The following is a 23,596-nucleotide window of genomic DNA, read 5'->3' as shown; positions in this document are numbered from 1 at the left end:
GTACCCTTGGTGCTCTTCCCCTCTGCTGATGCCTTCGTCTTATAGGCCCTGCTGGCCTATGGGCAGCTGCAGCAACAGCAGCATGGGGAGCACCAGGAACAGGGACAACAGCAGGAGGAGCAGGGAGGGCAGCAGCAGCAGCTGGAGCAGGGACAGCTACAGCACCATGACCAGGGACCTCAGCAGCAGGGATACCATCCAAAACAGGGGCTTGTAGGGGTTCCAGCACCCCTTGTGCCCCACGACACTGTCTCACTCTAAATGCAATATACTGCAAGGGAAACATGGTGGCTAATGAGGGTGTGCATTTGCAGGTGTTTTAAGGCTGCAGGTGAGAGGTTGTGCTGTTTGTGATTGGTTTGACACACTTGCAGGGGCAGGAATAATAAATGCTTTTAAGAGGTTAACTATTTGTGAACAAGCTGCTGCTATGTATATTGTTAAGCATGCATTTGTTAGGCCTTCAGAGAGTTACGTTGGTTTCTAAGTCAGTGCAAGGGTTCCTGCGCCTTCAATTTGTGGCGAGCTGAGAATGGAGTAGATTTTGTGAAATCTGCGCGCGTAAGTACTTACGCCGTATATTGGATAGCAAATTGCGCGTGTTTTGTATTTCAGTCTATGGGCCAAAAAACTACTGGCAACGCCTGAAATCTACGCGCGTAACTTCTAGCTTACTCCGTATATAGGATACCAAACCCGCGCAAATATTGGCGTCGCCGACTTTTGCGGGCGACGATTTTTATCGGATGGACCCCCAGAAGCATTTTCACAGGTAATATATGTATAAAAAAAATTCTCATTATTTTCAAATTATAGGTCTCTAAAATGTATTGTGTGCAAAAAATAAATCTGCATGGATTTTAACTTTTAAGTAACAGTGTTAAACAAACTTGATTTATTTGTCATAAATACATTAATTGTGAGAGAACTTTTTTTTACTGAATATTAAAACATATTAAATCCCATGCTGCATAATTAAGCAGGGTATTAGCTGCATGTATTAAAAATAGTGAAAAAAAAGAAAACTTCAATTTAAAACAAACAACACAAAACCCTTATTCATACATCACTGCTGATCTTTGGGAGCCAGAGATACCATAACCTTGAGGATATGTACACAACTTAACTGCAACCGATCAAATCCTGACTTTTCAATCCCACTGCAGAGATTGATGTTCCAGATGATCAGCATAGTTGTCTTGTTGTCAGACTCCGATTGAGAGCAGATAGAAAGATTTGTTGAGCAAATTAACTGCATTGTAGTGAGCACAACGCAAACAATGCTAAATATTGAACTTGTTCATCATTTTCTTCCACTAAGCTGCCACCACTCTTTTCCCAGAACCATTGTTATTAAGTCGATGAGGTTAAGACACAATTGCAGAAAGACATGCAAGGCATTATTTGGAATACATCAAAAGGAAACCCTGATGTGGGTTTTGTTTGTTAATAATAGACTAAAAAAAATAGTCATTTATTCACATATTAAAATATATTGTAGAACATGGGTGACCAGAACTTATCACATGTGTATTTATGAATTATATCAGTGTACATCTACTTGAGTTTGCAAATGTTTATCAGGAATATATTGATATAGATATGTTGGTAAAACACAGTTAATTTGTTTAAAAAACAATTTGTACAGGTAGTGCTTGGTTTACACCAGGGTACAGTTCCAGAATGAATGATTGCAATAATAATCTGTTTATAAACTTAACCTGTCTATATACTTTTTTTTTTCAAATTCTTTTTTTATTAAGAGAGATCAGGAAAGAATACAAAATCCGACTACATTTGAATCGACAATACTTCAAAAGTCCATTAGCTATCCGTGTTAGCCGTTTTATATAGTGTATGTGATACAGCTTGTTCAATCAAAGTTAGTGCATGTATTGCATTTCACGTTTTGCTTATATCAAATGAATAAAAAGAGAGAAATCTTCTCAAAGACAAAGATAAGCTCCTGTGTTTTCCTTTCTCTCTCTGGTTTTAACCTTTTACATAAACTTAACTAATACTTAACAATTTCTAACCACGTGTGACACGGGAGTTCAGATGCTATGTATATGTTGCATCTCTGGGATCTGCAAACACAAAAAAAAATACCCCACCTCCCCTCTCTCTCCATCTTCCCCCCCCCCATCTCCCTCTTCCTCTCTTTTCTCCCTTACAGAATCTGTGCAATAAGAATCTCACAGCCCTCCCTGTCCATTCCAGTCCTGTCAGTGTCGTATAATGTCGCCTATTCTCCCCTTAAGGATGCTGACAGAAGTAGCTCTGTCTGCGCAAATGGTCAGAGTATCTGTCTTTGTATCACAGGGTTTTGTGTGCGTAAAAAAGATTCCCATTTAGTCAAAAAGGATTGTAGTCTGTATGCTACATCAAATTTAACATCAATTTGTTCAGTGAACAGGTGTTTGTAGAGTTTGCATTTGAATTGTATGATGGAGGGGGTTTTTCTATCTGTCCACAGACACAATATTCAGTTCCTGGCTATCAGCATGAACAGTGCCAACAGACTGTGATACTTTCTGGGCTGTTCACTCCAGCGGAAAAGACATATCTGTTCCAGATGTAATGTGATGGTGATCCCCAATGCGCCCCTGAGCCAAAATCCGGGCCCAAAATTGCTGGATTAGAGGACAATAGAAAAAATTGTGGGGTATATTAGGGGCCACCACCCCGCATTTCCCACATCTATTCAATTGTTGAGGGTTCCATTTAGAGAGTCTGTTGGGAGTTATATAGTCGAAGTGTATCATTCGCACCTGTGCCTCACGCAGAGGTATGCTTAATGTTGCTTTCCTAGTTAAAGGGACAGTATACTCATTTTCATATAACTGCATGTAATAGACACTACTATAAAGAATAAGATGCACAGATACTGATATAAACATCCAGTATAAAACTGTTTAAAAACTTACTAAGAAGCTCTCAGTTTAGCTCTGTTGAAAAGGTAGCTGGAAAGCCCACTGCAAGTGGGAAATAAGACCCCCCTCCCCCTTCTTTTGCATATGAAAAGACCCTTTACACAAACAGGAGCAAGCTGGAGTAGGTAGCTGAAGGTATTCTCATAAAACTGTGGGGCTTGGTTAGGAGTCTGAAAATCAGAGCAATGTTATTAAAAAATAAGCAAAACTATACATTTTTTTTAAACTTTATGGGCTATATAAATAGATAATCTACAAAATATTTATGCAAAGAAAAATGAGTGCATAATGTCCCTTTAAGTCTAAGCTTTTTTGTATGTCAGCGTAAGAAATGTCATCCACACCTCCCATCGCCCATCTATCCAATACCCATGTCTGTATGTCATTGGCTATCATATGTAGTAGAATTCTATATACAGTGGGGCAAAAAAGTATTTAGTCAGCCACCAATTGTGCAAGTTCTCCGACTTAAGAAGATGAGAGAGGCCTGTAATTTTCATCATAGGTATACCTCAACTATTAGAGACAAAATGTGGAAACAAATCCAGACAATCACATTGTCTGATTTGGAAAGAATTTATTTGCAAATTATGGTGGAAAATAAGTATTTGGTCAATATCAAAAGTTCATCTCAATACTTTGTTATATATCCTTTGTTGGCAATGACAGAGGTCAAACGTTTTCTGTAAGTCTTCACAAGGTTGTCACACATTGTTGCTGGTATGTTGGCCCATTCCTGCATGCAGATCTCCTCTAGAGCAGTGATGTTTTGGGGCTGTCGCTGGGCAACACAGACTTTCATCTCCCTCCAAAGGTTTTCTATGGGGTTGAGATCTGGAGACTGGCTAGGCCACTCCAGGACCTTGAAATGCATCTTACGAAGCCACTCCTTCGTTGCCCGGGATCATTGTCATGCTGAAAGACCCAGCCATGTTTCATCTTCAATGCCCTTGCTGATGGAAGGAGGTTTGCACTAAAAATCTCACGATACATGGCCCCATTCATTCTTTCATGTACACGGATTAGTCGTCCTGTTTCCTTTGCAGAGAAACAGCCCCAAAGCATGATGTTGCCACCCCCATGCTTCACAGTTGGTATGGTGTTCTTTGGTTGCAACTCAGCATTCTCTCTCCTCCAAACACGACGAGTTGTGTTTCTACCAAACAGTTCTACTTTGGTTTCATCTGACCATATGAAAGTCTCCCAATCCTCTTCTGGATCATCCAAATGCTCTCTAGCATACTTCAGATGGCCTGGACATGTACTGGCTTAAGCAGGGGGACACGTCTGGCACTGCAGGATCTGAGTCCCTGGCGGCGTAGTGTGTTACTGATGGTAGCCTTTGTTACGTTGGTCCCAGCTCCCTGCAGGTCATTCACTAGGTCCCCCCGTGTGGTTCTGGGATGTTTGCTCACCGTTCTTGTGATCATTTTGACCCCACGGGGTGAGATCTTGTGTGGAGCCCCAGATCCAGGGAGATTATCAGTGGTCTTGTATGTCTTCCATTTTCTAATTATTGATTTCTTCACACCAAGCTGCTTGCCTATTGCAGATTCAGTCTTCCCAGCCTGGTGCAGGTCTACAATTTTGTTTCTCGTGTCCTTCAACAGCTCTTTGGTCTTAACCATAGTGGAGTTTGGAGTGTGACTGTTTGAGGTTGTGAACAGGTGTCTTTTATACTGATAACAAGTTCAAACAGGTGCCATTAATACAGGTAATGAGTGGAGGACAGAGGAGCCTCTTAAAGAAGAAGATACAGGTCTGTGAGAGCCAGAAATCTTGCTTGTTTGTAGGTGACAAAATACTTATTTTCCACCATAATTTGCAAATAAATTCTTTCCAAATCAGACAATGTGATTGTCTGGATTTGTTTCCACATTTTGTCTCTCAAAGTTGAGGTATACCTATGATGAAAATTACAGGCCTCTCTCATCTTCTTAAGTGGGAGAACTTGCACAATTGGTGGCTGACTAAATACTTTTTTGCCCCACTGTATTCCAGACATGGAGAAATTTCCCGCTGTGAAGGCTGTCGGCAGTACAGCAAATACTGATGTGTCCCAAAAGTTTGGATCATTTTGTTTAAGAGTATCAATGTAGTGACGTTCTTGCAGGTACGCATAGAACTGTTTGTTTGGAATAGAATACTTAGTACTTAGCTCATGAAATATTTTAACTGTGTGTGACAGAGAGTCCATAAGGTCCCCGACTACGCTAACCCCATTTTCCTTCCACCAATGAAACGGTAAAGTATCAGTACCTGCCGGGAAATCTAAATTACCTACAAAGGAATCTGTTTAGGGGAAGGGTGACGTGACCCTAGAAATTTATGGGCCGAATGCCAAGCTGCTAGAGGGCTTTTGTAAAGAACAGAAAACCTAACGTGAGGTGGAGCCTCACCCTGCTTAAGATAAGGCAAATATGATAGATCCATTGGTTTCAAGACTGCATTTTCCAGGTCTATATCGCTAAAGTGAGAAGTCCCCAGCTGCCAATCTAGGACAAGTCGAATCAGGGCAGCCCAATTATATAGTTTAAGGTTCGGGAGGCCAAGGCCCCCGTCTCTGTATGGTTGTTGCAGAGACTTAGCCGCTATGCGGGGTTTGCGTCCGCCCCATACGAACCTTTTTAATAGCCTGGTTCAAAGCTCCAAGATCTCTTTTATAGAAAAATGAGGAAAAGGGAGAGGCGCTTGTGTGTACCGGTATAGAACAGGTTAAACAACCTAAAGTCCCCAATTCAGGGTACTCATATTTTTGTGGAGCACTCAGACAGTGCTATTAGGCGCAGGCTGGGTATTTTACAGCAACCCAGCTTACTGAGCTCCCCAATGCAGTAACAGGAACACTGGAACAGGAACACTGGAACACTGGAACTCTGAAACCCCAAGGGCTGGGAGTTTAGGATAATCCACAGCTGACAGTTCGCAATGGGAGTTATTGGTAGGTAGTGGATGGTAGGTAGGCAAGGAAAAAAGTTCCAGTAAAAAATAAGATTTATTTAAAATCACAAAAAGATAAAAACAGGAACCACAAGGTAGGGCATGCTAGCAGCCCTCCTTAAATAAATGCAACACATTTCTCAGCGCTTCACAACGCTGTTTCATCAGGCATACAATACAAACTGTTAATGGCCTTTAAATACACCAACTTTACCAATAAATGATGCAAGCAAATACAATCACCTGGGAACCGCCCCCTCAGAGGTAGGTTCACAGCAATTTAACCCTTTGTTTAAAGTATATATTTCATTACCCTACTTTCTTATATTGAACTTAAAATTAAACTTATCAGGAATGGCAACATGAGCATTGGGTATAGTATACGTGGTATAGTAATCATTTTTATGAGACTGATTCGACCCATAAGAGACAGTGGAAGAGAATTCCATCGTTGAAGCTGACTACAAAGAGTCACGCATTGCTTTGAGATATTTATGTCATATAGGGAGTGCGGGTTTCTCTGCAAATGTATACCGAGATATGTGAGCCTGCGCCCCACTACTGTGAAAGGGTAACTCACATGACTGTCGGTGTGTTTATTGAGCCAGAGGATTTCCGACTTTGCTGGGTTGACCTTGTACCTGGAAAAGGTGCCAAAGTCTTGTATAGTTTTAAGGATGTTAGGAATATGCTTGGTGGGGTCCTCCATGAACAACAACATATCATCGGCATAAAGAGCCAACCTTTGGGTTCTACCATGTACCATGAGTCCAGGGAAAATTTGTCTCAGTTTGATGGCAAGAGGCTCTAAGGCCAGATCAAGAAGCAACAGGGACAGGGGGCACCCCTGTCTCATGCCTCGCTGCAGAGTAATATCAGTTGAGAAAATCCCATTTGTAAGGATACGTGCTATCGGTTGTGAATATATGCTTTGAATGGTTTGCTCTAATATGGAAGCGGCCCATAGTGTCAATCAGATGATCCCATTCTACACGGTCGAAGGCCTTCTCTGAATCTAAGGATAACAGGAAGGCCTCCGACAGATCATTTTTATGACTCCCCTCCCCCCTTCTCCAGCAATAATCAATGACCTGTAGTACTCTTCTCAGATTAACTGCTTATGATCTTTTATAGACGAAACCCGTCTGATCAGTGTGAAGAAGTGACGGGAGAAGAATTTTCAGACGTCCCGCCAGAACAGCCATGAAGATCGTGTAGTCGGCGTTCAATAGCGATATAGGTCTGCAGGATTCTGACAAAGAGTGATCTTTACCCGCTTTGGGAACAAGTGTGATATGTGCGGCTGAAAAGGTATTAGATGGGGAGATCCCTTCGTGGAAGTATCCGTTATATAAGGCCACAAGGACCCTTGAGACATTAGGTTGTAGTAAACGGTTAAATTCAATAGGAAGACTGTCCGGGGCCGGCCCCTTGCCCAGAGCCATGTTAGATATTGTATTATTCAGTTCTCCAGTAGTAATAGGGGAGTTTAGCTGCTCTAACTGATCTTGTGTGAGCTGAGGCAGGCGTATTGAGGCCCAGAAAGATTCTCTAATGTCAGAAGAACATGCTGGTTGTTTGGAGTAGAGTGAGGAATAATATTTTGCAAATCCTCTCGCAATATCTGTAGGAGAGGTGTATGTTCTCCCTTCAAATTTTAAAGAGGCCACATCCCTTTTGGCCTTTCAAGCTTTTACTAAGGAGGCCAACATTTTCCCTGATCGGTTTCTGAATCTATAGTACTTGGAAGCCATTTTATCAGACCAGAAGCCGCTTGCTGAGCCAGAAAGGCATCTAGATCTTCTTTAACTGCAGTATAATTGTCATACAACTCTCTAGTCTGAGAAGAACAATATTCTTGATAGGCCACAGCTGAACGTTTCTGCAAGGACACATACCTTTGCTGATTTTTGTGGCGAAGATTAGCTAAGTAAGAGATGATGTTGCCTGTCAAAACCGCTTTTGCGGTCTCCCAGAACAATTGGGGGTTGTCTAAGTGTGCCATGTTATCAGTATAAAAGTTATTCCATGATTGTATTAAAAATCGCTTGAAAGGTTTAGAGGTGCCCAAGTAAGTTGGGAATCTCAAAGTATTCCTGTTAGAAGGGTGTCTACAAGGATGGAGTGTGAGCTCAACTGGTGTGTGGTCAGACAGTAAAATGTCATGAATCCTATCCCGCTGAACCAGCGAGATAATAGAGTCCGAAATCATAAAAAGATCTATCCGGGATAGCGAGGATTTTGCTTTCGAAAGGCAGGAAAAATACCTACCCTCAGGATGACGCAATCTCCAAATATCACACAAACCCAAGTCTGAGGCCAAGTTGTGAAAGACCTTTTTTTGAAATCTTCCCTTGTATTTGGGTCGTCTATCTTCTGTGGGAGGACCCAGAGCTCTAATTCTGTCAGGCACAGGATTGGGGGCCAGGTTAAAATCCCCGCCCAGTATGATATGGGTGTCCATATAAGCTGTTAGATTCCTTATAATCTGAGTCCAGAAGACTGAGCTCTTCTGATTGGTGGCATATATATTACAAAGGGTGTATATCTGGAGGCCTAACTTGATTTGCACAATCAAGTATCTGCCTTCCGTATCTTTATGTGTTTTAATGATATCTATTGCTAGCTTTGTACCAAAAAGAAACACATAAGAAATATTACCAACCCAATCTGTTTTCAGCTTATTATGTTCACCATCAGTTAGATGCATCTCCTGTCGGAAAGCAATGTCAGTGTTCAGTCTACGTAAATGCGTCAGTATGGCTTTTCTTTTTACCGGTGAGTGTATCCTTCCCACATTCCAGGTAACTAACTTAGTTGACATCTACACTACAATTAACATTCATATGCAACAAGGATAGAGGGGTCGAAAGGAGAGAGCGGAAGGGAGAGAAAAAAATATATAAAAAATGATATATTTCAAACCCATGTCGGTCCATTGGGGAGTCATTTTTATTCATATTTTGCAAATGTGAAAAAGTATTAAGAGCATTATGGTATACACCAATGGTTAAAGATAGAGGCAAAAAGCATAATAGGCCTCCATTGGTCCCAAGGGTGGGGACACCCAAGAGTAACCCCCCCTCCCTTAGAGTCATATGTCTAAAAAAAAAGTGCAAATCCCAGAAACAGAGTCTTTTTAGGTTTCATATTAACGAATAACAGTACTAACATTTGGAATATACAGCGGATCAGTGAGACTAATCCATAAAGACTTGTGTGCCTACTATTGGGGCCCCTATATTGCCACACATTCCAAATATGGCAAATAGCCATAGGTACTTTTTTAAATTATGCAATCCTGTAAGGGGGTGTTCCACACTATGAACTGCGCGGCAACCTGGAGCAACATTCTGGCATTGACAGTGGCCCGTAGCCAATCTCAACAACAAGCATACATACACATTTACATACATAAACAACAATACAAACAATTGTGGTATATACGTTGAGCCCTCTAGGGTTACATGTTGGTAGAAATATTCATTTTTTAAAGACAACATATTATGTCATACCTTAGGAAGTGTTATCAATATTAACTCATACAGAACAGTTAACCTAAGTATGGCAACAAAAGAAATGCCATATATCTTATTCAATGCGTGATATTGCCGTGATCTCAATATTGAGTACCCATCATGAAAGAAGGCATCAGTGTTGTAAACAGCCTCATTTCATACCCAGTTATTGAAAACTGCAATATGGAAGCTTAAATATATAAGGAGAAATTGAATTTCAACTTAGGGTTTATAGCCAAACCCGCAGGTAATGTTATCACTGTTCAATCTGGATCAACATGTATTGCTCCATTAGAAGAATTACCTGGCTGTGCCTGAGTCTCCCTTAGGAAGTCCTAGACCTCCAAGGGCGAGTCAAAGAATTTGGGGCCCTTAGCAGTTAATAGTTTCAACCTAGCAGGATAGAGTAAATATACTTTACGACCTTCCGTATTCAAAGTGGAGCAGATTACGGAAACCTCCCTATGTTTCCTCATCAACTCTGTGGAGTAATCCTGAAAGAGTAAGTGTTTGGCATTTTCAAACATTAACAAGGGGAGTCTGCGATTGGCCCAGAGCACCTGCACTTTTACCTGAAAATGTAAACATTTAATCATCATTTGTCTGGGAGGCAGACCCTCTCTAGCATTCTGTCTTTCTGGGCTCTTTCCACACTACCCCTGAGAGTGCCTGCCACTATACCTAGCAAGGTTGGGAGGGTTTGTTCAATGAAGTGTATTATTTCTGAGGGTTTGACAGATTCAGAGAAACCCATTAGACGTACAGTATTCCGCCTGGACCTGTTTTCCAGATCTTCCAGGCGCTGTTGTAATAGCTAATTCTGATGTGTCAAATCCTCTACCTTTTTAGTGTGTACAACATTAAAATCTTCTAACTCTTCTAACGGGTTGTTATTTCTTCTACCTCTCCAGCTAAAGTATCTAAACCTTTTTGAATATTATCCATTTTAGGAATTAATAGAGAGGTTAGCTGCTGCACTATAGTGTGGGATTCTTTGGGGTCAGATATGGCATCCCTAGTCTTTGTTGAGGAGGTAGCTGAGTTATCTAGGTTACCTTTTTGTTTCCCATAACCCGATTTGCCTTTGCTAGATATTTTAGAGGGTTCTAGGAATTTATCCATAAAAGGTAGAGGTACAACAGTATTTCATGCAGATTTTGACAGTATTATTCCAACAGAAAGAAACAAGCAATAAAACAATACAAGCTCAGCTTATTTCGGTGGTGTGCAGTGCATATATCAGATATCAGACCCCTACATACAGATATTTCTTATGCAGAGTAGACATATGGAGAAAAATTAATAAATAAATAAATACATTTTAAAAAAAAAACATTCAGGGGTACTTGTCACAAATGCAATACAGTTCACAGGTTGGAATCAATCCTAGTATGCATTAAGTGGCAATATAGTTAGAAGCCTGTATGATGTATGGGGGATGTACAGCCAGAGCTAAATTGCAGTACACGTGGGAGAACCATTTCTGGGGTGAGAATCTCTATGTGGCCCCCTATGGCTGCTGGAGTTACCCACAAATGGATCCTTTACTGCGAGGTCTGTGCACTGTGTCTGCGTTAATGCCAGATATGTATTATCAAAGGGGCAGCCTCATGAGTCTGTGCCGGACGAAGTTTCTCTGGCTGCTGATGTTATAAAGATTAGTTCAACCTTGTCTCTACGCAGCACATAAAAAATGAGCGTTTGATTCCTTACTAGTATGCACCAGTATTATCCAAAAATCACCCGTGCTAGGCTGTGCGTTTATGAGACAATGTATCCTCTATGAGGTTTGCTCCTTTAAGGTGGCTGTATGTGAGAGGGGTGTTTAATCGGAAAAAAATTAGTACTTTACCAGGCCCGTTGATTCATAGAGGAATCCTGAATGGGGGTACTATAATGGAGTCCTGGATGTTTTAAAGATTATGTGTCCGGTTTAAGGAAAGCAACTATGTTGTGTAGAGATGGGAGCCGTGCCAACGTATGGCCAAGATGACCCTGGTCGTTTCGCGCCTCTTCTCCACACCTCCCGGTTGTAATGTGCATGGAGCAATCTGGATGTCACCCAGGAGTCCAGTAGTCAGCCGCTGCGATCAAGTTTACTGCATCTGTGTCCTCTAAGGTACGATCCGATCTCTACTTGCAAGTTCTTACATCAGAAGGGATATTGCGTACTTAACACCAGGATAGCATGTCCGTAAGTATGAGTGGATTCCCCCATTTCCCCCAGCAGAGCGTTGGTGGTAAGCGGCGTATGGGTAATCAAGCCGTAGTCTGCCATCCAGCACCCTCTTCGCTTCACCCCTTCAGGTCTTGTCAGTGGAGCTCGGTGTCCTGTTACTTAGAGTGAGGGCTGATATGGCCGTGGGGAAGTAGGGTGTTATTCCACACCTTTTTGTGTCCTTCGGTGGGGGAGAGATGTTATTCTCCAGTCAAGGACTAATACGCTTGGGCCAATTTTAGCTCTTAAATTTTAGTTTAAATTTCAAGAGTCTCACGGAGCTCCAAAGTTATGTTCCAGGCCCCACTCCAAATTGACATTGAAAAATATATTATAACACTCTGAAATGCACTCCAACAAGGCACTCTCTCCTCTTGACTTTGTCATAAATGGGCAACAGATGTTACATGTCGGCCGCCTAGAATTGCTATTGCACAGTATATCCTTGTTTATTGCATCCCTGCTGCTACCATGTAACCAATTATGCAAGAGCAGGGCCTGTCAATCATCCAGAACCAATAGTGAATGCTGTTTCTTAACTTACCATAAGCAGCACCACTAGGGTTCCAAAGCAGCATTTACTGTTTAGAAAATGGAACCCTATGCATTTACTAATTTCTGTGTAAATTGTTTTAACTATTCTCTAAACAAGTGTGCATAATGCGAATAAGTGTAAAATATAAAATGTCTCCCAAAACACAAATTGCCAAAATACCAAGATAAGTTACCAAGTAAATTTGATAACAGAAATAAATTTGATATTTTTTATTAATAATTGTATGCTGTCTTTGAATCATCATGTCTTGATGCCCCTAAAGACCGCTGCCCCATAACTTGTCCTACTGCTCTGAGGCTGCAGACAGAAATCAACCCGATCGAATACGATCAGGTTGATTGACACCCCTGCTAGCGGCCAATTGGCAGCGGATCTGCAGGGGACGGCATTGCACCAGCAGTTCACAAGAACTGCTGGTGCAATGATAAATGCAGACAGCGTATGCTGTCTGTATTTATCAATGTGCAGCGGACATGATACGCTACATCGTATCATGTCCGCTCGCATTTTGTTAAATATACCCCATTGTCTCTGTTTTCACTTTTAAGGAGATGCTCACTGTGAAAAAACTGCAGATTTTTACTATGGACCATATGTATCAATGTGCGAGCGGACATGATGATACAAAGTAGCGTATCATGTCCGCTGCACATTGCTACACATCGATAAATGCAGGCAGCATACGCTGTCGACATTTATCATTGCACTATCGGTTCTTGTGAACTGCTGGTGCAATGCCGCCCCCTGCAGTTTCACAGCCAATCGGCTGCTAGCAGGAGGTGTCAATCAACCTGATCATATTTGGTTGGGTTGATTTCTATCCGCCGCCTCGGAGCAGGCGGACAAGTTATGGAGCAGCGTTCTTTAACAACGGAGCTTGATAAATATGCCCCTATGAATCCATTTGGCTTCTGCTTGCATCCAAAAGGGGGGGGGGGGGGGCTGATAAATTAATTTTTAAACATAATTTACTGTATATCAACAATGAAGATATGCATTGCAAGTGATGTGTATAAAAATAAATTATTTATAAATATTAAAAACGGTCCGATTTTTATTTTTTACTATCTTTTTCTATTGCTATTTACAGCCAACTAAAATGGAGCTCCTTTGCTGATACAGCAGTGATTTCGTTGTATAATATGTTTTACACAATTCACTATTACATTGTGATGTAGAATCCTTCATAAGGTAAGAGGGTGTTAATGAGCTATTAGGAACTAAAATTTGAAAGAAATAATTGAATTTAGACAGTTTTTGGTAAATGCTACAAATATTCCAACATATGAAGCTTGTTTTTCAAGTAATAGGACTCAATGGGGCTTATTTAACAAAGGTCTGTAACACCTGATCTAACAGTGCGGATCAGGTCCGACAGACCTCGATGAATGCGGAGAGCAATACACTCTCTGTATTCAGCATTGCACCAGCAGCTCTTGTGAGCTGCTGGTGCAACGCCGCCCCAGCAAGGGGGTGTCAATCAACCCGATCGTAATCGATCGGGTTGAATTGCGGCAATGTCTGTCCGCCTGCTCAGAGCAGCGGTCTCGCCAGAAACACGGGCCCTCAAGATCCATCCGGAGCTTGATAAATGGGCCCCAATGACTTTAAAGGGATTTTTCTTTTGTGATTCAGATAGAACACACAATTTATTTCATGTAAGTTGCAAGAGTCCATGAGCTAGTGACCTATCGGATATACATACCTACAAACCTCAAAATGCCTATAAATACACCTCCCACCTCACTCATACCTCAGTTTTACAAACTTTGCCTTCATTGGAGGATGGTGAAGCAAGTCGTGCTTGATTTCTTTTGTGAAAGCCGCTTCTAAGCATTTTGAAGCCCATTTCCTCTCAAAGTACAGTGTTTGTCTGAGGGATGTGAAGGGAGTATTTGCCTAAGGATGCCATGTTTTCACCTATGGGAAATCTAAAAGTAGGACTAAGTTCACCAGAGCTCATGACCATGATCCTTTTTGGTACATTTTACATGATGGATGAAATTATATTTCACTTTTTAAATCTTTAGGCAAAGAAAGTTAATTACAATGATAGCAATCACTTTACTGCATAACTACATTCATAATATATTTATTAATGTGCTGTGCGTGCCCAGTAAACTCATGCATAATATTATCATAAGGCAGGTATGACATTTCAATTGATGCCTTTGTCTCTTGCAGGACAGGCGATTCAGTGATGAAATCGACAAACTGACTGGATATAAAACAAAGTCTTTGCTGTGTATGCCCATATGGAATAGTGATGGTGAAATTATAGGTGTTGCTCAAGCTATCAACAAAACTCCTGGAGGTGCTCCTTTCACAGAGGACGATGAAAAGGTAAGGCTGACTTGTCTATTAAGCTATTTTCTGTCATCTGTCTTTTTACTGAGTGTATTTTACAGTATATATGAAACAATTACTAGATTATAGTGTTATATGTATCATCTGCACAACACGTGGCAGGAGTTAAGAAGCCATGTTGTTTAGGCCTGCAAGTTGATAACAGATTGGGTACAGGAGTTTTCTCTAGAATATGCAGTTGTTTTAGAGTAGTTAAACGATGTATTCACCATAGACTTTGTATTATGAGGTGTAAATGTTTGTAGATCAAAAAAAATAATATTTAGGGATATGTATAAAAGTATCTGGTAATAAAGTCTTGAGCTATAAAGCTGTATGACAGAGTGCAGAAGCTTTAGCCAAGAGAATGTTAAACTACCCAATTGTCCATGCAGTAAACAAGCACTCCATGAATGTTTGCAATCTATGAAGTTATGCATAAATGATAAGATTAACTCTTGTATGTGAGATGTGCTTTTTTTGTTTTTGTACATTACAATTGTAAGAGTTTAGGAGCCTGCATTTGGGTATCTCTATCTATATATCTATCTATCTAATTAAGTGATGAGCATCTGTATTGATACAGATAGATACCCACTCATGCCACAAGTAAGTGTCGCTTTACAGTGTGACCTAGGCTGGCAGGGATGCAGTTTTCCTCTTGACCTGTGAACTAGGCTGGCAGGGATGCAGTTTTCCTCTTGACCTGTGACCTAGGCTGGCAGGGATGCAGTTTTCCTCTTGACCTGGCATCAAAACTTTAAACATAAAAGTGACCATCCCTTGCATAATGTATGTCTATATGTTAAACATGCAAGCTTTTAGGATTGTATGTATTGCTTTACAGTGAATAAATTAGTATGAACTGAATATTAAGGTTTTATTAAAGGGGGACTTATTAACACTGATGTTAGGTTCTGGTGTTGGTTGTCTTAGATCTGATGACAAAATGCTAATCTATTGAAATGGTCCTTTAATATCCAATATTGGTTTTACTATGTATTTATAAATATAAAATATAAGCACAAAATGATAAAAGTGATTTAATTATTATGAATATCAGCTGCACTCATTGTATAAAAGAATCATTCTGCTGCTTTCAGCTTGTTTAACTATGCACAAGATCGAGTGGCTTTCAGAAATGCTCAACTTTTTTGCCTTCTACACATAGAGCAGTTGTTCTAAATCTGATCCTGGTTTAGCTCTTGTCAGATTAACACCAGTACTACTAGTTGCTTAAAATGACTGATTTCATTTAACAGTGTTTAGAGAAACATAGTAGCTTAATATTGCACTGATATTATTTGCAAGAAAAGCTGAGGAATTGTCGTTAAGTGTCATAAAGGAAAACTCGTTTTCAAGATCTCTTTCATTCCGGAGCTCCTTTCCATACAACATTTGCATTTCAAGGACTGCTGTGACTGTGTTCTTAAAAACCATTGTATCCACCTGCAAAGCAGCAGTGTGATTGCCATATTGAGAGTGTGTTAAGCATACTTGAGGCATATACCCATTGTAATGTTTGATTGCACCTATGTTTTTTTTATCCCTTCTGTGCTATGGAAAATATTGTAACTTTTGTTTGTGTTTTGTTAAAGTGCAATAATGTTGAAAAAGTAATATTTTTCTTACCATTAAATAGGAAAGATGTTACAATAGTTTTAAAAACCCTATTATAATTTATAGAACTGGTATCCGTGTTGTAGCACAAAACATGTCAGACCTAGGTCTTCTATGATTTTTCTGTTGTGAATAAAAGTTACTTATGTTTAGTTTCCTTCATCTTATAGTTTCTTCTTCTGTGTTTGGCTCAGTGGAAACCTGAAGAGGTAGAAGTATTTCAGTTAATGTGACTTGTTAATAGTGGCTCTCAAACATTTATTAGCTATGGACAAATGTAAAAACCATTTATATCAGCTAAATCTGTAGAAATCAAGGATACAATTATTTACAATACTTGATTATTTGATTATTATAAATAGTAGGAGGTGCAAGATGCAATAATATGTACTAGATTAAAAAAGATAAAAACGTTTCATTGCTATGGTCCTTACTTTAAAGGACCATTAAGTACAGTAGAATTAACAGGTGCATCATACAAAGACAATGTAATATCACTTAGTCCGTATTTCAAATAAGCAGTAGATTAATTTTTTTTGGTCAAATTATTTTTTCCCCCTATTTGCCAGCCCTCTGTATCATGTGACAGCCATCAGCCAATCACAAACTAGTATATGTATACAGTTGTGAACTTGTGCACATGCCTAGTTGGAGCTAATGCCTCAGAAAGTGTGTATATAAAAAGACTGTGCACAAGGAAGACTTATTTGAACTAATATGGGATGATTGGGTTGCTTTGTATAAGCCTAATTGGAGCCCCACGGTAACTATGTAATTTTGACTTGAGCCCTCCTAATTAATAACACACCCCGAATAGCTGGAGCCTAATATACCTTCCCATCCCCCCACCTACTCCCCCCAAACCTTACCCATTATGCTTATCTACTTCTATGAATCAACTTGAAATCATAATGTTTGACTCCCCGCTTTGTCAAGGGGAATCATATGTCCAGAGAAACTTGTATTACTCCTTGGTGTGACAATCGCTGTCACATATTGTTATACCACACGTTATTTGAATCTCATTATTTAATCTGACGAATCTAAATAAAGCTTTGAAAAATTAAAAAAATTAAAAAAAATTAAAAAAGACCGTGCACAGTTTGATAATAGAAGCCAATTGGAAAGTCTCCTAAAACTGCATGATTATTCTGAATCATAAAAGTTTCATTTTAAAATTAATGTCCCTTTAAATGCCTATTTTTGTGACTACAATATCATCACAAAAGAACAAAAGTAGTATTTTTTTTTTGTGTGCGCCCAAAACCTTGATTAAAAACTCTTCCCAAGCAGATAAATATTTTTCAAGCCATCACAATGAAATTTGTATTTGTCAGCTAAGATTGGGCTAGATGATTTAAAGCTTGTTGATTAAAACTAGCTGCTTCCAGTAGAGTCATTAGGACTGTGAGATCCCTAGTAGAATTCATAAAAATAAAAACTTCTATAAAAAGACTAGTGAAAATAATATAATATATAATATAATATTCTCTACATTTCTGCATGTCAAGGGGACAAATGTATTACTCAAAAATCTTATTTGTTTTACACTCAGGGCCAGATTATGAGTGGCGTGCAAACGTTTGCGTGCGAGTGATAAGGTTTTTTTCACAAGTGTTTGCGTGAGTCGTGTTTATCGCTCGTATTACAAGTTGAATGTAAATGCAATCGCTTGAGCTCAATTCAAGTTAACGCTCGTCAGGTTAGCGCGTCCTCAGAGCACTGGTTAATTGTTTTGCAACACAAAAAAGTCTCACAAAAGTACATTGCAAAGTACAGTTACAACAATAATAACACCATCTAATAAAAATGATTTAAAAAAATATTGCACACACACACAAGTTATAAGGTCTCAAAGATTTAAGATCCCAGGTGTTAGAGAAAGGCCAGTAACATTGAGATACATACATATAAATCTCTAAAGATGGATGTGTGTGTGTGTGTGTGTGTGTATATATATATATATATATATGTGTACAGTAAACTCCCAGGTAACCGGTACCCATTAGTAGATTCCGGATAAGTGTAGTTTCTGGTTGCTTGAGGATAGTTACTATTAAAAATAGGCGAAACTAGTTCTATAACCCATACTATACTATAAACACTGTATTTACTTGATGTTAATATTTAAAGGGATAGTCAACACCAGAATTTTTGTTGTTTTAGAAGATAGATAATCACTTAATTACCAATTCCCCAGTTTTGCATAACTAACACAGTTATAATTATACAAGTTTTACCCCTGTAATTACCTTGTATCTAAGCCTCAGCAGACTGCCCCCTTATTTCAGTTATTTTGACAGACTTGCAGTTTAGCCAATCAGAGCTGTCTCCATGGTAAATTCACGTGCATGAGCTCAATGTTATCTATATGAAACACGTGAACTAATGCCCTCTAGTGGTGAAAAACTATCAAAATGCATTTAGATTAGAGGCGGCCTTCAAGGTCTAAGAAATTAGCATATGAACCTCCTAGATTTAGCTTTCAACTAAGAATACCAAGAGAGCAAAGCAAAATTGGTGATAAAAGTAAATTGGAAAGTTGTTTAAAATTACATGCCCTATTTGAAACATGAAAGTTTTTTTTGGACTTGACTGTCCCTTTATATACAGTAAATAAAAGCAAATTATTAATTAATATTAATGCCACCTCCTTTCATTCGTGGGCACCCAGTAGCAGGGTGATATCTAATTCTCAGACTGCCTTTTGCTCACAACTTTCAAGAGCAGATATGTAGGGTCTGGTGTCATGAAAAGGGCGTGCTTTCCCCCTCTGAGAGCCCACTATAGAGAAAGGAAGCTGCAGAGCAAAGTTAGTGTTAATTTTTATGTACAGTATCTTTGATTTTTTTTTTCTGGTTGCTTGAGTTGCGGTTAACTGAGAGTTTACTATGAATATGTGTGTGTGTACATATGTATTTACATGTATTGTACAGACATATATACACATATAAATACAGAAAAGCATATGTACACACATAAGACACACACACACACACACACATATATATAATGCATTGGAGCCTTTTGCAAGTAGATGAAAACATGAAAAAACATATTTATGCAATGTTCATTTTTAACTATGTATTTACTGTTAATATTGGACATTCCAATGTTCTGCACATATCAGAATATGTTATAAGTAATTATAGATATTCCTATATTTATCAGTTTATATATACGTATACCTATATATAATTAATTTAAAAAACATTGCATAGGAAATTAGTACATCTAGGCAAGTATCCCTGTTTGCTTTTCCCCAGTAAAACTCCATTTACATGCACAAGAGGATTCTGGATAAGATATGCAAATAAGATATCTGTATATCTTACCCAGAATCCTCTTGTGCATTGGTAACAATGATTTGGAGTTTTACTGGGGACAATCAAGCAGGGATACTTGCCTACATATGCTAATTTCCTATGCAAATTTTTTTTTTTATTGATTTACCTTTGAGACATGGAGGATTTTAATCTCAGGCTTTTATCTCCACCATAATTTGGGAACGCATCATTTTTCCACTGTAATAGTCCTTTATATTATATTTTCCTAAATACACTATATTTTTGTATAAAAATGTCTATATGATAATCAAAAATTACCGGTTTATTTATTGTAGACTTTGGGCTCCATTTATTAAGCAGTTGATGCGGCTTTGGAGGCCCATCATTTCAACGAAGCAGCAGTCATAAGACCACTGACCATAAGACCTTTTAGGTGGCCGACTGAAATAATTCCAATATGATCGGGATGATTGACAGCCATTGCTAGAGGCCAATTGGCTGCCAGTGAACAGGAGGCGGAATTGCGCAAGCATTTCACCAGAAATGCTTGTGCAATGATAAATGCGAACATTGTATGCTGTCTGCATTTAGCGATGTCGAGCAGATAATCTATGTTTTTGTATCTTGTGTTTTTGTAAAATTTAGAAATGCAAGTTAAAATCTCTAAATTTTAAATTTGTAGTCTATTTTATACAAAATTGTGCTTGTTTTTTTATAGAGTGCTCTAAACTGGGCATTTCTTGTGTCTGTTGAAAGCTTTTTCTGTATTACATACAGCATACGTCTTCAAACTGTAAGACATTTACACATTTTTGTTGGTATTTAAAAAAAACAGCTTAATATTTTTATGCCATGCTGAGTGGCACAAAATATGGTCTCGTTTTCATTTAGTCTGTAAAAATGGAGCCGTAATGTACCGAAGTTGCCAACAGCTAAAAGTAGCTTACGGCTCTATTTTAGTACCAGGTTTTCATTAAAATATTTTGTGCAATGCTAGCAGTCTGTGTTTGCGCCTGCGGTCCTTACCTATGATCAGCTAGAGGGGGAAAGACACAGTCTATTTTGGTGAAGGAACCACCAAACCACCCTGCCATTTTCGGAAGGGCAGTCTATTGTGGTGAAAGGAACCACCCTGCCATTTTCAGAATCCACCAGGTGGATTACGAAAATGGCAGGGTGGTAAAGGAATCCACCTGGATGCAGCTTACCTGCTCTCTCTACCCCTCTCTTTTGCTCTCTCTCTCCCCTATCTTTTGCTCTCTCTCCCCCTGTCCTTTTTTTATATTAGGGCACTCCCACTGCCTCCCCTTCCCTGCTGAGCCGCCCACCTGCCACCCGCCCACACCTCCCGCCGGCACCAGCAGAAGATCATTACAGACGGTGACACACACAGTGTCACAGTCTGTAACTATAAGGCATCTGACCTCATATGGAGGCGGAGCACCGATCGCCCTCCGACTCCATATGCGGCAGATGCCTGAAGCTTCAGGAGCTCCAACTCTCAGCTGTTATGTTACAGCTAAGAGTTGGAGCTCCTGAAGCTGTCTCGTCACTGCGAGGTGGCTGTGCGTGCATCCAACATTCCTTTGAGGATGTGTGCGCAACTGCCGACGGTGACGGACGCTTACAAACACAATTATTATATACATTAACATCAGCCATTTTTTTGTTTTTAATTTATTTTTTACATTTTTTATATTTGCCCCAGGTATAGGCCTAACTTTGGAGTTATATGCCTGATTATATTTTTTTATGTAAGTACATATTAAAATAAACTTAAGAACATAACTCCAACTAGGCCTATGCCTGGAGAAGCACTAACTATTACATATTAATATTCACAAAAAGAAAAGCTTGTCGTTATGCTTCTATTATTTTCTATGGGACACGTAATTGTATTCAGCAGCTGGACCCCAGCTGCGGATATGGTGGAAAGCACGCCTTTGAAAACTGTAAGTGTAATGCCTTCCAACATTGTTTTTTTAAATTTTGCCGGCTTGCGCAAACCATATTGTAGCTCAATAGAAGTGAGCCCTAAGTGTAGTCTGTAAACACTGATTGATTCATTAGCTTTTCTAGTAATTAACATATGATTCCATTATCCATCTCTTTTTTTAACTGCACAGTAATGGCGAGTTTTCATTTAAAACAGGACCTTGAGTTGAATTCTCTGACCCTCCTGAATTTATTGCATCTAGTCCATTATCAGCATTTAATCCTTAATGGTAAATATGGCATGACACATTTTATATGATAACTTTAAATAATCAATGTAAGATCAAAAGTATTGAAATCTAATTTATCATTCAGCATTGCATTGTCAGCACATTTGTACGCTAATTGGTGTCACTAAACTAGTACAAAATGAATCTTTATAGTCCTGATACCATGTATCTAGGGTTATTAAATTATTAATAATGTGGTTTATCATGCTAGCTTCTTGCTGTCAGGTATAAAGATTTATAGAACACAAAACAACAGAAGTTTAATTAAACAAATTTGAATTGTATTTACAGCTCCAAAAATGTAGTCCTTGTAATTATTAGATTGCTATATAAATATATTTAATTAGCATACATCACTGCTCCTTTTATATAGATTATTATTTTTTTAAAATAGGCAATAAATGTTTAATGTATAGTTATATACATGTTTATATTGTATACTACAATACAGCTATTCAAGGCTAACTAGTATTTCATGAATCACTATTCCCAATAAGCAATAGAAAATCCACATTGGTAGCATTTTGTTTGAACGTGTGTTAAGACTTGAAGCTCTTATTTTAAATATTCATATCTGTTATAGAAGGAAAATTTCTGTCATGGTCAGTTCATGACCCTATGGTGCTAAACTTTGTATGCATGTGTGTGTCATGACCACCCTTAGCATTTGTGGGGCCTGGGGCAAAACAAATTTGTGCAGATCCTCAGCCTAGCTTCCTTATTCTACAGGCACCGGGCCCCTCCTGTGGTGCTGAGTCTGTGCCTTCCCCATGATGTCAAGCTGAGGGAGACCCTACCTTGTGTGCTGCAGGATTGAGAGTAGCTGGCCCAGTGTTCTGTTTCAAATAGCTACCTTATCAAGATTTGCTACCTCGATGTGCGCATGCTCACATCTAATAATTGCACTCCACATATGTTTGAAAGGAATGTGTGGAATGTGATTATGTAATGAGCAGCGTGCACACATGCAGGTAGCAAATCTCGACAAGATAACTAATCTTGTGCTCCCATGCCATTGTTAAAGTAGCCACAGACATGCGCGCATGCGTAGTTCAACTTGGAAGCATATTGTTCTTACTCTGGTAGCAATTAATTCCCAATAAGCAATAGAAAATCTACATTCATAGCATTTTGTTTGAACTTATGTTAAGACTTGAAGCTCTTATTTCAAATACTCATATCTGTAAAAGAAGGAACTTTTCTGTCATGGTCAGTTTGTGACCCTATGGTGCTAAGATTTGTATGCCTGCATGTGTATGTGCCACCCTTAGCATTTGTGGAGCTCCTCAGCCTAGCTTCCTTATTCTCCATTACCTCTATACCTTGCCAACTGTATGTCCCAGCTCTGTCCCACTATTCCATAGTTGCCAACAGGCTTAATGTCTCAGATATTTTATTGTCCCACAGATTGGCCCTGAAATTTACGGACTGTTTGGCTACCCCGCTCCTCTGACTGCTGCTCTTAGTAATTTAGTACATAGTGTGAGTCTAATGTTCCAGCATGAGTAACCCCGCTGACAGTTGCTGCTTCCCCTTCCCGGCCCCTCCACTCTTGGTGTTTTTTTTTTTGTTTTTTTTAAAAGAAACTTTATTGTAAAAATGTGTTCACAATACAGATCAAAACTTAAATCTACATCCGAGGTATATCCCTATGACAGAGAAAGAAGATGACTATACCATTGTTTATGCAATCTAAATTGTTTTAAATGCATGTTTATGTTAAGAAGATAGTCCATGTCTATGTATATCTCAAGATGATGTGATAAATCGGTTGTCCGAGTCCAATGGTATTGTATTAAGATGCAATGGTATAATGTAATACCACGGTGTAAATTTGATAAAGAATCATTTTAAAAGTCACAAATTGCTTGCATGTTTCCTTTTTTCTCTTAAGCGCTGCTTAAGTGAGCGGTGAGCTGGTTGTACGTGCTCGTGCACGATTTCCCCATAGAC

The 23,596-nt window shown here is 39.2% G+C and overlaps 1 protein-coding gene across 1 annotated transcript in view; it reads left to right on the top strand.

The window, feature by feature from the left end:
* Window positions 1–23,596, top strand: part of PDE11A (phosphodiesterase 11A) — a 1,463,629-nt gene that overhangs the window by 164,420 nt on the left and 1,275,613 nt on the right. The window contains exon 2 of the mRNA XM_053698495.1: window positions 14,350–14,508. Coding sequence (XP_053554470.1) covers window positions 14,350–14,508 — 159 coding nt within the window. The remainder of the gene's footprint in view (window positions 1–14,349; window positions 14,509–23,596) is intronic.

This window comes from Bombina bombina, chromosome 1 (assembly GCF_027579735.1).
Source record: "Bombina bombina isolate aBomBom1 chromosome 1, aBomBom1.pri, whole genome shotgun sequence".
Lineage (NCBI taxonomy): Eukaryota > Metazoa > Chordata > Amphibia > Anura > Bombinatoridae > Bombina > Bombina bombina.
Note: the sequence above shows the minus strand (reverse complement) of the source record. Positions and strands in the feature narration are given on the sequence as shown.